Source organism: Glandiceps talaboti, chromosome 3, assembly GCF_964340395.1.
Source record: "Glandiceps talaboti chromosome 3, keGlaTala1.1, whole genome shotgun sequence".
Classification (NCBI taxonomy): Eukaryota; Metazoa; Hemichordata; class Enteropneusta; family Spengelidae; genus Glandiceps; species Glandiceps talaboti.
Window position 1 is genome coordinate 26,918,940 of NC_135551.1, and position 17,701 is coordinate 26,936,640.

The following is a 17,701-nucleotide window of genomic DNA, read 5'->3' on the forward strand; positions in this document are numbered from 1 at the left end:
GCGGTTTTGTTCCATTATATTTAGAAATGTTCGGGTTTTGACCAGGCATTTCTGTGTCTCGCCGATTTTTCCTTTGAAAAAGAATATTTGTTCGAAACGTCGGATTTAACAGCTATATATACGGACTGGTTTATTAGTTCCTAATGCATTTCTTTCTACATACATACATACATACATACATGTTATACATACATACATACATACATACATACATACATACATACATACATACATACATACCAATTATTTGGACAAAAAATGAACATGTGTTGATGTTGCCAGTCGTATCCGATGCATTTATCGTTACAGTTGTTGTTCCTATTGTAAATAGATCTCCTGATGACCAATCACTTGTAAGGCTGATATCGTTCATGTCGTCCGAGTTATCATCTGGAGTAGGCATTGTCCAGTGTACAGCTGTGGTAGATGAGTTGAAATCTGCATTTTTCTGTCGGTTCCCAGGGCAAGTAATAGACGGTGGTTCATCATCTGGAAGTACATGTACAACATTCTTACTTGTTCGTTCATTCATTTTATTTATTTGTTTGTTTGTTTGTCTGTTTGTTTGTTTGTTTGTGTGTGTGTGTTTGTTTGTTTGTGTGTTTGTTTGTTTGTTTGTTTGTTTGTCTGTTTGTTTGTTTGCGGTGTTATCTCTCTAATATCAACGTTGTACATGAAAATAGGCTTTTAGTGCGTCACATCCAATCATTCATATTTAGTTTGTGTCAAACCAAGCAGTTTTTTTGCCTAAAGTTAACTTTCAACTTTGTATCAACTATGTTTGCCTCGATACACTCTATGCATTGCAGGACATTAGCGAATTGTGGTTCTGCTACATAATCTGCAGAGTTTTATTATAGAGATTTTTTTAGAGTCATTATAGTCACTTTTTCATCATTTAACATTGATGGGACAGCTTCGATATTTGTCATATAAAGGGAGCCTACAGTATTTACCGTTGCGGAGGAATTAAGGGGGGGGGGTCACATTTTACAAATCGGCATATTTAGAATATAGGATTAGGGGAGGGTCACACTTTACTTTGACTCATTGAATTGCCTATCATTGCGTTATTGGGGGGGGGGGGGGTTTGACATCCTATCGCTGCCACCGGTTCCAAATCCCATTGCTGCCATTCGGGTTAGGGTTAGAGTTAGGTATCCAATCAAAATTGCTACTGACAACCAATGTAATGAATTAATTGTCAGTTGTAGTATGAGGAGAGGAGTGGGTCACACAGGTATAAGAAAGGAACAGTTCGGTAAGATACTACTATAATGTTGTGGAGATCATGACCTTGGTTCCGACAATGTCACGACAATTGTATAGGAACATAAAATAATTAAATAATATAAAAAACACTTTTGTAGTGATGGTATAGAAAAAAAAACATATCTAGTATACCCCCACGAGTATCTGTTTATTTGCTGGTTTATTTAATTATTTTATTTGTTCCTATACTTGTCGTTCGTTTGCTTGTTCATTTGTCATTCATTCATTCATTCATTCATTCATTCATTCATTCATTTATTTATTCATTTATTTATTTATTTATTTATTTATTTGTTTGTTTGTTTGTTTGTTTGTTTGTTTGTTTTGTTTCGTTTCGTTTCGTTTTGTTTTGTTTGTCACACGGTTCCTGGGTTCCCTGTGAGTCATTACGCGACACCTAGACAACCAATACACTGTTGTGTTGACTATCGGAGCACGAACTGTGATGAAACCCTGGGTAGTTTGGTTCAGTTAGGCCAACCCTGTTTTTAGTGTTCAGTCTATTCTATGTACTGGTTTTGCTCTACGTTTGGTTTACCCATTTCAAATGACAATACGGTCTTATTGAAATGAGGCGTGGTTGGAAACGTCTCATTGTCGCAAACCAGAGCTGTTATTTCATCCGTGCCGTAAAAGAGGTTGTGATTTGCGACGATGGAAACGTCTGTTTTCCTTGTATTTCAAGGACTGCTTTACTGTGTGTGAGAGCTGTTATCGTGTCACTCAGTGGGGATGATTGGTCAGCATTGATAAAGATCTCATATCCAATTACTTCTAATGTTGTCTTTCTCATAAAAAAAAAAAAACGTTTTTGTGCACAGTATAAAAGTGTCCAAGTAATTAAGAATTGTGTAGTATATCATTTCTAATATTAAGCCGTGTTTTTAGTGAATATTCACTTGAAAACGAAAATTAATGAGAAATGATGTCAGTCATAAACGTTAAACTTGGATTGGCTGTTTGATAAGGTTATCACTAAAATCTAGTGCATTATAATGAACTTACCATATACAGTTACCGTGAAAATACACTTGTTTTTGTTGTTGTAGATGTCTACTGCCTTGTACCATATGGTCTTTGTTCTGATTCTAAATGTGCTGCCTGGTGGAGTATTATTGTCAACAGACGCGAGTCCCGAATTGTCTGTTATGGTCGGTGATTCCCACGAAACCACAGCTGATGCCTCTCCCGGGTCTGTTCCTTGAACAATGTTGGTAGGACATCCCTGTATGTTAGGATTTTCGGTATCTGTGAAAGGAATCGAGACTTTGTTGTGCATGAAATATGATAAACTTATGTGCCTGGTTATGACTCGGAGGGCAATAGTAGACGTCTATTACCTCCAAGGGATGTTATGTATTAACTATTTCCCAAAGCTAAAAGTTGAGAGAAATAGCTTTAGTTCCTACATCACAGCACAGTGGAAGAATTTACAACCTCGCAGTCCCCTGAGATTCATGATTGATATATATATATATATATATATATATATATATATATATATATATATATATATATATATATATATATATATATATATATATATATATATATATATATATATATATATATATCTGTTTGTCAGGATTATAAATTCTCGCGGTAGCAATGCGAGAAATAAAAAACTCGCAGTCTAACCGTGAGAGTTTAATCTGTTCTCGCAGAATATCAACGAGAAAATGAAATATCACAGTTGGCTGTGAGATGGGGTCATTCTCAAATACGAGTATCTCATGAAAGGAAATGTACATGGAAGTGGTAATTTCTAGTGTAAAGTCTTTCGGCCAAAAATCAAATTTTATCTTGAGTCAGGCGTAGTGTTAAAATGTCTTGTAATAGGGAAGTTGCCATCCAGACTGAGCATGCTCTGATGCAAAGGACTATTATGGGATTATCTGTGGTTATCGTAATACCTAATCTGGCGCTACTAATAAAAAAAAACCTCCAATAATTGTCAGGGTAACTATGAATTCGTGGTTGCAAACGATGTAACAATATTGTTTACAATACCAATTCATTAGTATTTATTATCACATTTCCCATGATGTAACATTCAACATGACGGGTTTGCAAGTTCCCTATTCTCGCCTTTTTTCTGGTGCAATTGAATTGTTTTACATGTGCAGGGTTTGTATTATGTACGATTTCGGTGAAAGTAAACCTCATTTAATCATAATGTCGGATTTCATTTTCCGCGAGGAAAATACGGTAGACTTAACCTAAGCCTTAATATTTCGACCACTAAATGAAATACTGGTCCATAATAATGCTAAGTTTGTTGATTGAAGTTAAGATGTCCAAGCTACAGTTTGAAAATCAGACAAGTATGAAATACAACTGATTGTGTTCTTGATATAATGTATAAACATAAACGAGTATAGCGGGACAGAATATAATTGCGTTACCGTCAAAAATTGTTGTGGCCTAAGACTCCGGTGACGAGTTTAGCCCTGAAAAAGTTAACATCACTCACAAATCATCACTATTACTCACCGTTGACAGTGACAGTGAACTGACACGAAATTGAGTTACCACTATCATCTTCCGCGACGTACTGAACCACGGTTTCACCAATGTCAAAAATGTTACCTCCAGGCGTTTGTGTAAGTTCGACGACTCCTGAATTATCGATTGCTGTTGGTACTTCCCAAGTAACAGTGGCAGTCGGTAAACCAGTATCGGTATTTTGGTAAATGTCCGGAGGGCAGGAGGTCTCAAACACGGGATCCTCAGTATCTGAAACATAGCATGAAAGTCACGTTTGGTTTACGTGTACATGTTTAATTTGGACTGCTAAATAAAAATATCTGTATAAAATTATTCTCATGCCATTCAGGCGAACAAATATTACCCAGCAAGACTAAGTTAAGAAAGTTGGCAAAAAATCTTAATTTGTAGGTAGTGAGAGTTGAACCAACTAATTCGAGGTCTGAGGATATATATGAAAAAAGAATGAGAAATAATAAGCTTTTACGTTTGATATTGCATTGGTTTTGCGAAACAAATATTGCATGGTAGCACACGAAGGGAAAACAAACTAATAGGAAAATAAGATCACGTGTGGCTTTGTTTGTTTGTTTGTGTTTGTTTTAGCTGTTATTGTTTTCATTTGACCTAGACAACGAGATCGAGAAATCCAAAACCTTGAGCATTAATTCATTGCATTTCTGTTATCGCCTTTTACTTTATCAAGAAATATTAACCTTACCTATTATCTTTACGTCAAAATTGCATTTCCTGAAGTTGTCATAGTCATCTGTAGCTTTGTATCTGATCGTTTCTGTTCCAATAAAAAACTTCGACCCTGGTGTTTTTTCCGACATAAGTACAACACTGACGTCCTCATCAGCATTGTCTTCAGCTGTTGGTTCATCCCAGTCGACAGTTGTCCCGTCGTCACCACTGTCAGCCACTTCTTCGATATTGGTAGGACAGGTCATACTTGGTTTCTCATTATCTGATCGGTAATTAATGAATGTCGAATTAAGGTTACAGGCCGTTTCAAAATACCGTGCAGCAGTTCTGTTTGATACAACCACGCAGAAACCAAGAGGAAACTGCATGAACATTGTTCTACACTAAGAAAGCAACTAGACACAGACATGTGGGTGCCAATGTTTTGACGTCCGCATCCCTGGTCTGAACGGTGGCAAGGTAGGTCATTTCATTTTGACAGTTTCTTATAATTTCTGCGTTGTTGTGTATTAAACAGAACCGCTGAACGGTAACAAGAAATGGGCTGTATATAGCGTGACATGCAGACAGTAAAACTCTTGAGCTGGCTAAGACTGACTCCGAAAATATATGTCAGTGAATATAATCGCATTCTAGCTACTGTAACATCAGAATTAAACTTTAAGGATGAGAAAAATGTCCCAGTGGTAATATGAAATCCATGCATGTAGATCCGTTCTCCAGTATCGGATGACTACTTACAGCCTCGAATCAAGGCTGTCATGTTCTACAATATTACTGTAATAAACTATCCCTGGAGAAGATATTTGTCATGGCTACTAAGACCGGAATACAATAAAACATGTGGAGCTTTCAATTAATTGTATTATTCTTGCGATGCCTCCTAATCTGTATGATATGAAGTCAAACAGAGTATCTTCTAACAAATCAGTTCATTTACAAATTTGACAAGCTTCAACTGTACAATTAGGCAGCCTGCTTGTATTGCTTTGAATCTATCGAGTTGATTTTTTTTCAACAACAAAAATAAACTTACCAGATACGGTGATTTCGAAGTCACAGGATGCAGTGTTACCATATTGATCAGTAGCACTGTACGTTATTATAGTAACACCGATAGGAAAAATACCAGGTTCAAAGTTCCGAACAATTTCAGGTGTGAAGCCAGAATTATCGGTCGCTTGTTCCCAAGTCCACGATACATCGGCTGTATCTATTCCAGTATCTGTGTCACTGACTTTGTCTGGTATACACGTCAGGTTGGGAGGTTCCTTATCTGAAGTAAAGAAACGCTATATTCAAACCCCACACTCGTCATTAAAGTCGCTAGATGGATGACAAAGGGATATTCATTTTAGATTGTAATTTATGAAAGAACCTTACTGTACTTTTCTTCTTGGATATACAATGTAAAAGAACCCAAGTGTTATAAGTTTTGTTATTGTATGTACAAATAACATTTTCTACGTTTTTCAATGTTTTGCAATTTATTGAATTACAAACAAGGATTTGATACATGTATGTTCTTTCACATTGTATTACCAGGCAAAAAATGTAGTAGTTGTTTTATCAATTGAAATTCCCAGATAAATAGCCAATTCATCCATATGGCCACTTTAATGTAAGTGTCTTTAGGATTTCAAAACTATATATTGACCATGGTACAAATTTCGAGAAAACGCTTGTTTTGGGACAATTATCAATGGTAAACTTCGACAGAGCTCGAGGTGGCAAAAAACGTGTTAATAAATTGCATTTTAATAGAGAAAATCGCGTCTTGCTACATTGGAAAGTGAAAGGATCATATACCACCATCTTCTACGTTCATTTTCGACAAGTGTGTGAAGTACAGAATACTATGTGATATGTATATTTTTTTAGGCCAAGGGCGAAAGACTAGTGACAATGTCTGATCACAAATATGAGTTGGTGGTCTACAAGATTGGTGATTGTTAAAAAACAACAACAATTGTTTATATCGCCAATGATGACAAAGACTGCAAAGTGGACATGAAATACTTGAAGGACTAGAAATACAATGTCATATTTTTATACCTTCCACTGTTACGTCAAAGTCACAACTCTGACTGTTCCCAGTGGCATCCGTAGCGGTGAAAGTCACGGTAGATGTACCGATTGGTACCAGTAAGGGGTCAGTGGTAGGAGTGATTGGTCCCAAGTTATCGCTGACGGTGGCAGTTCCGATCAATTGTGTCATGTCAGCTGTCGGTTTGGCGCTATCAGTGTTGACTGTTGTGTCAGGAGGACAAGTAATTGTTGGATCTTCCATGTCTAAAAAATTATAAACCAATAATAGTTGAAGAAGGTGTTGTTTGTGTGGTTTGCTTTGAAATAGTTTTTGATAAGTTGTAAGCCCATCGTTGGTCAAAAGTAACATAATACATGGCAACGAGAAATTGTATGTACTATGAATATCGAAAAGCAACGTGGCCTACCAATACGTTAAACTAGACTCGCGAAATACATTGACGGAATGAAATTTCCAACCCTACTGACTTGGCAATATGCCTAGAATGACATATATTCGTCAAATCTACCTGGGGTGGTGATTTTGACAAGCAGAGGGTAATCGTACCTCAAAGGGGGTAGTAGTTTACGACGATGAACTAACTTGATATTTTCAAAACATCTATATCCGAGAATGATCATGGATAAGTGCTAAGGCTAAACTGCCCACTGGTAAACACCTTCGTTCAAACGACAATTACATGAACTGGTTATTTCTCAGTATCTTCAGCAATGTATTTTCAACTGTCGAAGGTTACTGAACTTTTGTTTGTCAGTAGACTCTAAGATACGTCGTATTGTTCAGTCTTTTAGGCTTCCCACTTCAGTGCGACCTGATATGATAGGATGAATCTTACAGACTAATTTATCAATTTCTGAATCTGCCGCGGGCGGTTTTAGATTGTATTTAGAAAACCTTCACATTTCAACACTAAACATTCCAATGAGTTTTGGCGAAGTTGAAACTAAGGAATGAATCCTTTTCCCACTCACCGTTGACAGTGACAGTAAACTGACACGAAATTGAGTTACCACTGTCATCTTCCGCGACGTACTGAACCACCGTTTCACCAATGCCAAAAATGTTACCTCCAGGCGTTTGTGTAAGTTCGACGACTCCTGAATTATCGATTGCTGTTGGTACTTCCCAAGTGACAGTGGCAGTCGGTAAACCAATATCGGTATTTTGGTAAATGTCTGGAGGGCAGGAGGTCTCAAACACAGGATCCTCAGTATCTGAAACATAGCATGAAAGTCACGTTTGGTTTACGTGTACATGTAAATGATTATGTATTTTGTAAGGTTATTAAAACATACATATATGTAATACTACTTATACCATGCTTGCAAATACAAATATTAGGCCTAATAAAAAAGATTGTGTGGTTCCGGTTACACTCAATTTTAGAATAGGTGGCGGTAAGTAGATTTTTTATTTATTTATTTTTCTGTGTGTGTCTAGTTCAGGTTTTCCATTGTTTTCCAAATGGTCTCAGTTTTGTTTTTATTTGGAAGAACATTAACGTTTAGAGTGTCTTTTTAAGTTGATGGCGGTTTCCGCATCCGTTGGTCCTTCGGTTTAATTTAATATTTGTGAGCAGTATATTGTGACGCCTACTTTCTGTGCAAACTTTCCGTGTCATTTATATCTATTTTTCTCTTTTAAGGAACTTTTGAGAGCCTGAAATTAAAAAAAATGATAATAATGACATCTGATGGCGCTTTGAAGAGGTTAAAATTCAGTGAATTTCACAGTATGAGTCCTGTTCCTACTCACCTGTAACAGTAACAGTAAATTCACACGAAACTCGGTTACCACTGTTATCTTCCGCAGAATACTGTACTACCGTATCACCAATTGAGAATGTGTTACCCTCATATGTACGTGTTGGTGTTAGTATTCCTGTGTTATCCTTAGCTTGTGGTTCGGACCAATTCACCGTCGTAGTAGAGGAACCAGCATCCGTATTCTGCGAAATGTCTTGGGGACAGGCGGGATCAAATATTGGAGCCTCATTATCTAAAATGTATAATTCAGAAATGGGTTGTTTAGCTCTAGCTACTCCGAGGTCCAGTGGTTTAGCAAATCAATTTACATGTGTGTGGGAGATGGGGTGGGGATGTGTGTTGTTGTTGTTTTATTTTTTTTTTATTTTTTTTTTATTTGACTGATTATGCATGCATGTATGTGTATATATGTATGTATGTATGTATGTATGTATGTATGTATGTATGTATGTATGTATGTATGTATACGTGTGTGTGTCATTGTCAGTGACAGGCGGCCAGACAGACATGAACGTCGGATGGTCTAAACAACACTGAATTCTACTGGCGGTTTTGTACCATGGTGTGGTACTACTCTGACTAGCTTTTGCCCGTTCATCATATATGGTCGGACCATCTGGTAACATAAATATTAACATACAATACTGGTAGGTCAGCTATACTCACACGTACCTTGAACAGATATAGTAAACTGACATTGGCCATTGTTGTTTGAGGAGTCTGTAGCCTCACATGTTACAGTTGTATCACCGATGTCAAAAAACCCTGGTGAATGATCACATGTTGAAATTAGGCTGTCTCCTGAATTGTCAGTCACAGTTGGTGCTGTCCATAGTACATTCGCGTTCGGTTGCCCAGTGTCCGTGTTCCGGTCTATATTCTGACAGTTATTAAGAACAGGTGGCTCAACATCTAAATTGGATGAGAAAAAAAAACAGATTGAAGCTGTTATAGTAGAAGCACACATGTTATAGCACACACACTTAGCGAGCTATACGACAATAAACAAGTCAAAAACGAGAGAGACGGATGCTCAAAAGAATGATATCATGGGAGTTAGTCTAGCCTTAAACATGACAGTAATCGTAAAAGAGACCGCAGTGCAGAAAATCTTCAGAAATTCCAAATAAGTACAATTTGAAAACGTTTTTGTCTCATCGGGTATTTGTGGTGATTGCACGAACACCAAAATGGGGCTTGATGTACTGGAGAAAATATTTTTTTGGAAAAAGTGCAACGTGCAGACGTTCATAGCCGATACCGTTACTATGTTACATACGTTATATTGTTCATGCGAAAAAGCTTTTTTCAGTGATGAAAGTACGCCCTCAATAGAACAGCGGCTAACTCGTCCCGTTTTCCATATTCTTCACTCACATCAATCTCAATGAATTGTTAAAGATCACTAAAGGGGGAACATATGATGTGCACTTTGAATAGGCGTAGGGTACATATATTCTTTCTTGTTTTTAGCGATGAGGTGGCCCTGAAAAAGGACCGTTTGATATGTGTGTGAGGTATTTTCTCACTCCCAGCTTTGTAATGACCAAATGCAAATTAAATATTGTACACCGGAGAATATTGGGGTATATAGACCTCTGACTATAGATGTGGCATAATGTTGGTGTGACCTCTCCAATAGTTACCTCGATGTGTTCGGCCATCACAAACCTGTAAGTTTTGTGTTTTGAGCTAGGTATCGAGGATTACTCCAAACATTCCGCCTGCCTAGCTTCAATATTCCAGTTTTTGATAACGATGGAAGATGGTGGAAGGTGATGTGTCGCGCGCTGCTTAGTCGCTACTACCCAACTAGTCTCGTTTGACGGCTTCTACATCATTTCCCAGTGACTGAGTAACGTGCAGACAATTGTCCTTACCCGCATCGTAACAGACAATTTTCCTTACCCGTATCGTAACAGACAATTTTCCTTACCCGCATCATGAAAACGTAGAGGTTGGGTGCGGTTCCCGGTATTACCACAAACACAAGAGAAACGATCAATATAATGATTAAACGATACTTTGAAGATAAGGCCTAATAAAAAAATTGTGTGATTCCGATTACTCTCAATTTTAGAATAGGTGGGGTAGGTAGATTTTTTATCTTATTTTATTGTATGTTATGCATGTGTGAGTGTTTAGTTCTGGTTTTCCACTGTTTTCTAAATGGTCTCCGTGTTATTTATTTCTTCTCATCAGATGTACAACGTAACCATTACAGATTGGAAGAGTAGTTTTATTTTGTTTAAGTTGATGTCAGTTTCTGCATCCAATTTTTGCGATTTTACTATTTTTTTCTCGAATATGTAAAAAAAAGACGTTTATATGGCCGACAGTGAAAAACTAGGTGGAGTCGGGTAACCAGAACCAAGCAATTATTGTTATGAAGCGATTTTTGCTGGAGGAATTTTTACTAGTGTATATCATTTTTTCAAAAAAAAACGTTGAGAGTTGCAGGACAATATGGACGACATTCTTGACAAAAAGTGTAAAAGCTCTTAAGAATTCAAAGTATAACTTTAGCTTTTGCTGGGACAAAATAACACACGCCGTTTATCCCAAAACTGTCCTGCTAAATCTATTAAATGCCAAAATTGTGACGATCCGTACTGTAACTATCAGTAAATGGTCACTGCCATTGATAATACAGTTAATTCACAATGGTGTGGTCACAATTTGTGACAAGCTAATACAGGAATTCATTTGGCCAAAATGTGCGCTTTTTGGGGAGTTAGGGGTATAGTAATATTTCAGCTACGCACTCTAGCACTGCCGCAAAAGGTTCGTACGTGTTCTGGCATTGCTGCAAAGTGGTCTTGAGGGTTTACGACGATATATTCATTGAAGATAATTAGCAAATGGCAGTTCCACAATATGTCGTTTACGACTGAATGTCACAAGATGCAATGAATCATATACTAATTGCTATTACCTTACAAAGTACATGCATACTTGAATGCACATATACAAAGACTTCATCGGAGACATGAAGTCTTTGAGTGATCGCAATGTTGTGTTAGTCAGTAATATTTGATGAAAGAAACACTCATTACAAATACTATATGTACGGTTCTGTAGATTGAAGTTTCAAAAGGTTAACATAACAGGACACTTGAACAAAATGAAAGTGTTGGAAAACTCGTTCATCATCTTTTAAACTGTTCACAATCTAGTTAATCGATTAGAATGAAATTGAGTCTTTGAGTGATCGTAATGTTGTGTTAGTCAGTAATATTTGATGAAAGAAATACTCATTACAAATACTATATGTACGGTTCTGTAGATTGAAGTTTCAAAAGGTTAACATAACAGGACACTTGAACAAAATGAAAGTGTTGGAAAACTCGTTCATCATCTTTTAAACTGTTCACAATCTAGTTAATCGATTAGAATGAAATTGAGTCTTTGAGTGATCGTAATGTTGTGTTAGTCAGTAATATTTGATGAAAGAAACACTCATTACAAATACTATATGTACGGTTCTGTAGATTGAAGTTTCAAAAGGTTAACATAACAGGACACTTGAACAAAATGAAAGTGTTGGAAAACTCGTTCATCATCTTTTAAACTGTTCACAATCTAGTTAATCGATTAGAATGAAATTGTCCATTATCTCATTGTCCATCATAAAATTACGCACTATTCAGCAACCCATAAAGTTTACGCATCTGCCTGCCACACCTTAGACTTTGCACAATGTTCTCCAATTAATTAAGCGTGTGTAAAAATAATGTATACATTGACCAAGTCTCGAACACAGTCCATCACTGTTCCTCTCTATTTAAGAGACGCACTCTTGAGGTTTTACGACGATATACACCATTGCCATAAACAGGATAAGACAGTGAATTTTACTGTGACCTGTATCAGACCAGTACAATCGTGAGATGTACCGGCCATTAGCAGTACCGAAAGAGAGAAGACTTTACATAGGTTGTGTATAATATGTAGTTGAGGAGAGGGGGATTACAGTGATACACACCGAATCTCTTCAGTCTTTTCATAGGAATATGTTTTTTCATGTTATGTCATTGATATAGCCTCATTAGCATATTGAATAAAATGAGTATAGGATGATAAATAATGAAAGGATGACTGTAAATTGGATTGCTTTATATTCGTCACACACTTTCAAGATGAAATGATTTGAAATTTCAATAATGTATGAATTCAATATTTCATTGCAGCGTCAACTACTTTACTATTCTTACATCACTATTCAAAATGTTAATTTACTGGTTTCTTTTAGCGTATTACATTATAGTTTTTTCTGAAGCCATTGTCCTTTATTTTGAAGGAAATATAATTGTTACGATTGATATAACACTAATAACGAGGGTATAGTCTACCTTGGCATATTGGAAAGAATTAAGAATACATAATCCATGGACAATTCGAATGGTACCTATGTGTATTACACTTCTGGGGCTCAGTTTGTGGTGTAATTTGTACGGCATCGATGTCTTTGCAACACTATGTATTTCGTTTCCATGGTGACGTATTTTCTCTAAATGATAATATGCATTCCCTTGCTGATATAAGAAAACAACAGAAGCGAGGAAGCAATTAAATTAAAATTGTTAGATCACCCGAAGCAATGCAAAGAGACATGGCATAAACTTTGAAACACAGGTCAGGTAGAACAGTCATGAAGGACATTCGATTTACGGCTTCGTATCGATAAAATTATTATGAGCTGAGTAAACTTTGGGGGTCAGAAACCATTTTGAACATAAGACAATAAGTTTATGAATTACCTGGTATGAATTCGTACCCGAAATGTGTGCACCTTTTGTACATACCAACAGAACTGGTATAATGTTAAAATATCCCTACAAACAAAACTAATATTTAAATTTGCACTAGCTGTCACTGGAGTATTTTTTTTTTCTTGATGACAACAATCCATATATTCAATGAAAGATGTTAAAATACAAATATTTAGAGACTGTACATGCTACGTAGAGGTCGAGTTTATCCATAAGTTTATACAAAGGAAAATAATCACTCAGGAGTCATGGATATTCAATGTTCATCAACTAAATATTCATGTCTGCTAAGACCTGTGATGAAACGGTATATCACTAAAACAAAAATAGAGTGAAAAGGAGCTTCAATTTGGTGTTTCTTGGCAATCGAACGAAATTTATGTGATGTGAAATCCTGATATAACTCTCCAGAACGCAATACCTAAGCATATTTTCTGAAGTATAGCTCCCCTTTATCATGAATGCTCTTAATGATGCAAAGCGTATTAACGGTATCGAAAAAGTAACTTAAATGTAACGACAGTTTGAACATGCCGTAGTTTTGGTTTATTAATTTCGTTGTGATACCACAGGTGCTCGTGAAGTTGATATCAATATCATAAAGAACTGCGACAGTGAGGCCGTCAGACCGAACAGCGAACTATGTATAGCGACCGTCAGACCGCGAACAGCAAGCTACTATACGTACACGTAGCTCGCTGTTCGGCCTGACGACCTGACTGTCGTAGCTCTGTATGATATAGCAACTTCACGAGCACCTGCGGTGTTAACTTATTAGACACTTGTGTCCCGAGATATGTTTCAGAATATGATAAAATATGAATATGATATATAATATATGATATATAGAATATGATAAAATATTGATATGATATTGATATGATAAAATATTGATGATAAAATATGATAAAATATTGGTGTATTTGGCTGATAACATGTGAAGGGATAAGTCCACACACTGCTTGTAGGTATAAACAGTACTATGTGGACTTTATAGTCGATCCTATCGCTATTTTACCCCTTTCACATATTATCGGCCAAATACATCAACATTATCAATATTTTAACATATTCTGAAACATATCTCGAGACACAAGCGTCTGTGGGTGTTACAGACATTTCTTTTTCCCAATTTCTCGTCGGTAAATATTTGTATATCGTCTTTTTTATGTGTCTTGTAAACCCTGGCTTCATAGATACAATTTCAACAGCATTGTCATTATATGCTATGAGTTAATGAGTCCCGATTTCTTTATCACGACTTATCTTTTACAGCGGTGTTTACTTTCAAAGTCTTGGTATTTTATCCCATTGCTATTAGTGGATGTCATTCTTCTGTGATAGATTCTAGTGACTCATTTTCCTACTTCGGGGCTATGCATTGAATAATTCCGTTTGAAAAACCGAAACTAATAGGGGAAACTTCAATTTTCTAGTGTAAATTATTGACAAAACTGTTACAATTCATCAATAAGTAAATATGATTTATGTTACTCTCCTACTTTTAAAAAAAGGTAATTTAAAATTAAACAATGGGTCGTACACATATTTTATTACAGAGACGAAACAAGTCCGGGTCGAGAAAACCTTATGACAAAATTAAGGCAATGCTCTGTAAATACAAGAAACTTAACAAGTCTGTCTTTACTTCCAAATATTGTTTACCCATATACAAAACAATTCTTTCAACCATCATAGTTTCCCTGTCACAAGCTATCTAAAACTACCAACTTGCGATGAGTTCCTCTGTTTAAAATAATACAGTATACTGTCATTAATCACGATAAAGACATTCAAATTGTTAATTAGACGAATCTCTCGCTCTCGAATACATCACTACGTACACACTCAACAGCCATGCACTGAGTTCACAGTTTTCAGTGAAAGTTGTTAGTTTATTACATGGGTGTGTTTATTGAACGTAATATGTGTAGTAGCCTATAGCCAGCCTTACTTGCCCATATCAACAATTTACTTTACAATTAAACACTAAAGAGTGAAAGATTACATTCTGAGTCTGTGATAAATAGAGAAACCCATTGATAGTAAGTAGCTTTAGCACAGCTTGAGACCGACTAACTCAGACACTTGGTCGAATTTATAGTTGTCAAAATTGTGCGGTATGAATAGACAAATTTTACTTCTACTGCAATGGTTCTAAGTTGTCAAATTTCTGAATAACATAATGAAGAAACACGAAGATCTAATCGGTGTTACCGAAGCTCGATGTATATGTTATTGTTACTATCATAATTAACTGTATTCCAGGATAAAAGTGGATATCATATGTCATGAATGCAGTTTCATTGCTTGCATATAAAGTACATATTTCAATTCACGCAAACTAAATAATACATATTTTTACATCGTACGTGGGGCGAAGATCTAATCGGTGTTACCGAAGCTCGATGTATGTTATTGTTACTATCATAATTAACTGTATTCCAGGATAAAAGTGGATATTATATGTCATGAATGCAGTTTTATTGCTTGCATAAAGTACATATTTCGATTCACGCAAACTAAATGATACATATTTTTACATCGTACGTGGGGCGGTCGCGTTTAGTTGAGTTTGTATTGAGTTCTTTAATTAGAGTCACACAGTCACGGTACAGTTGTATGCATTTTTCTTTTACGTCTACGAAAAACGGGTTCTCTTACGGATTACAAAATAAAATGATTACTCAGTAGGCAGACTACTGAATTATAATTTGGCAGGCTTTATTACAACGGGTTTTTTTAATACAATTTAGAAACATAAAACCACACGATTACAAATTACGAAAATAACCCTTGTCCAATTCAACCTCAGTTTATATGAACGTCATAAAAATCCTAGACACTGAAACCTTAGACCACTAACAGGAACGACATAAACTGGGAGAAACATGGGCCTAAATAAAGACAGAATGGTATACAGAGAGGGAGCAAAGAAAAAAAGATAAATACCACACCGCGCCACCTCGAACTACAATAACAACGTAACTACCAAAAGTTTAACCTAATGAAAACAGTCGCTCTATACACATCTTTGTAATATAGACTCAGGGACTTTTACTGATATCGATTAACACCATGTAGGATGTCGGATTGGTAGATCACACGTTAATGGAAAGTCTAGTGTATGAACGTAAAACGATAATAACAATGTTTCCATAAAATGTTGTTTTTATAATATGGATTTATTTTTCTCATAATCAAATATTACATTCCTACCACTTGACAAATGTTTTCTCTAGCTAAAAGTGTTATATATGAAAATATATAAAAATGAAAAAAGGAGTCGTTCAGTTGTTTAACTGGCTAATTTCGTTATGTTATTAGGAACAGGCATAGCAAATAAATTTATTCCATGTCATACTTTGCCACTTGGCACTGGTATACAATGTCGTAAACTATTTGAAAGCATGTGAAGAATTGAGTTTCTTACTTGCGAATAATTACTTCATCTTTTATTACAACGTTTACGAACTCGAAGTCGCCTCAGAAAATAAGGAAAATTAGCATTACGACAATGATTCGCATAGAGTTAGGTAAATGAGCCGTGCCACGTTTCAACGAGTAATTATACAATACGATTAAGTCGCCACATGACAGAGAATCTGATATATTATAGCATGAAGTTTTGACTTGCATTAAGCATTACCCCTACGCTTTAAGAATTGCTTAAAGAGCTCAGAAAATGTAAAGTCTTCACATGTTACGGCTGGCTGATATTTTTCATCCAATTTCAATCTTGAAACAAAACACTCCCGCTTATACTAGACTACATTATCCCTTCACCACTAAGTAGTTTCTTTAGACATACCGTATTTCTCATATTCTAAGACTTCTATCTGAATACGACCCCAAGCTAGACTTTCATCTTCCATGATTTGTTTTCTATACTTAAACGTACTGCTACTAAAAAATGCCACCACAATAACAAAAGTATAATTTTTAAAACGTGTAAAAGCTGACAATAATTATATTCATGTCGAAAATGAATTGTTGTTACAGTATACGCTACATAGAATGGGAACCTTCAAGTAGCATTATACAGAAACAAGACGGTTTAGCAGAACGAGTTCTTGTCAAAAGTAGTAGCGCCTTTGTGGTCCGTCGAATGTTTCTTAATACGCTAGCAGACAATTATGAAATGCAGCTTTCTGTCAATAAACACATGAACAAGTCTAATTGGTTACTTACTATCAAATCAGAGAGAGTATTGAGTTTCAATTAGGCGGCATGGTGTTTTTTTACCTCTGACATAATGTTTTTGATACAAATTACACCAACAAAATGTATATATATATATATATATATATATATATATATATATATATATATATATATATATATATATATATATATATATATATATATATATATATATATCATCACAGTTTTGTGTTGTTGTTTTTTCCTTGTCTCGTCCGACGTTTACGGTGAATGAAATATATCATTTAGCCTAAAAAAAAGTTGTGTGGTTCCGGTTACCCGACCCCACCCAGATTTTCACTGCCGATTCTAAACTTGATTTTATATAATCGAGAAAAAATAATAAAATCGTGAAGTCTTGTGAGAAAATAGTGCTATTTAATTATGTTTGGGAAGCCATCGCTGTCAGACCGGACCTAAACTGTGCCATGACAGTAGATGAG

General features: G+C 35.8%; 1 protein-coding gene across 1 annotated transcript; it reads right to left on the reverse strand.

Moving 5' to 3' along the window:
* Nucleotides 1-725: 725 nt before the first annotated feature.
* LOC144433314 (hyalin-like) lies at nt 726-16,930 on the reverse strand. Its single transcript, XM_078121622.1, has 10 exons — nt 16,867-16,930; nt 8,956-9,195; nt 8,273-8,515; nt 7,489-7,731; nt 6,523-6,759; nt 5,504-5,743; nt 4,481-4,729; nt 3,766-4,008; nt 2,278-2,520; nt 726-841 (listed from the first exon to the last, which is right to left on the reverse strand). Exons 1-10 carry the CDS (start codon nt 16,928-16,930, stop codon nt 726-728), a joined length of 2,118 nt encoding a protein of 705 aa, XP_077977748.1.
* Between the last annotated feature and the right edge of the window lie 771 nt (nt 16,931-17,701).

Bases quoted from the DNA above. Each gene is read 5' to 3' on its own strand.
- LOC144433314 (XM_078121622.1), bottom strand. From the start codon at position 16,930: ATGGAAGATGAAAGTCTAGCTTGGGGTCGTATTCAGATAGAAGTCTTA. The intron at 8,516-8,955 runs GTACGTGTGAGT...TATACATTTTAG, and splicing joins GTTTACTATATCTGTTCAAG to ATAATGAGGCTCCAATATTT. The intron at 5,744-6,522 runs GTATAAAAATAT...TCTTTACTTCAG, and splicing joins CTTTGACGTAACAGTGGAAG to ATAAGGAACCTCCCAACCTG.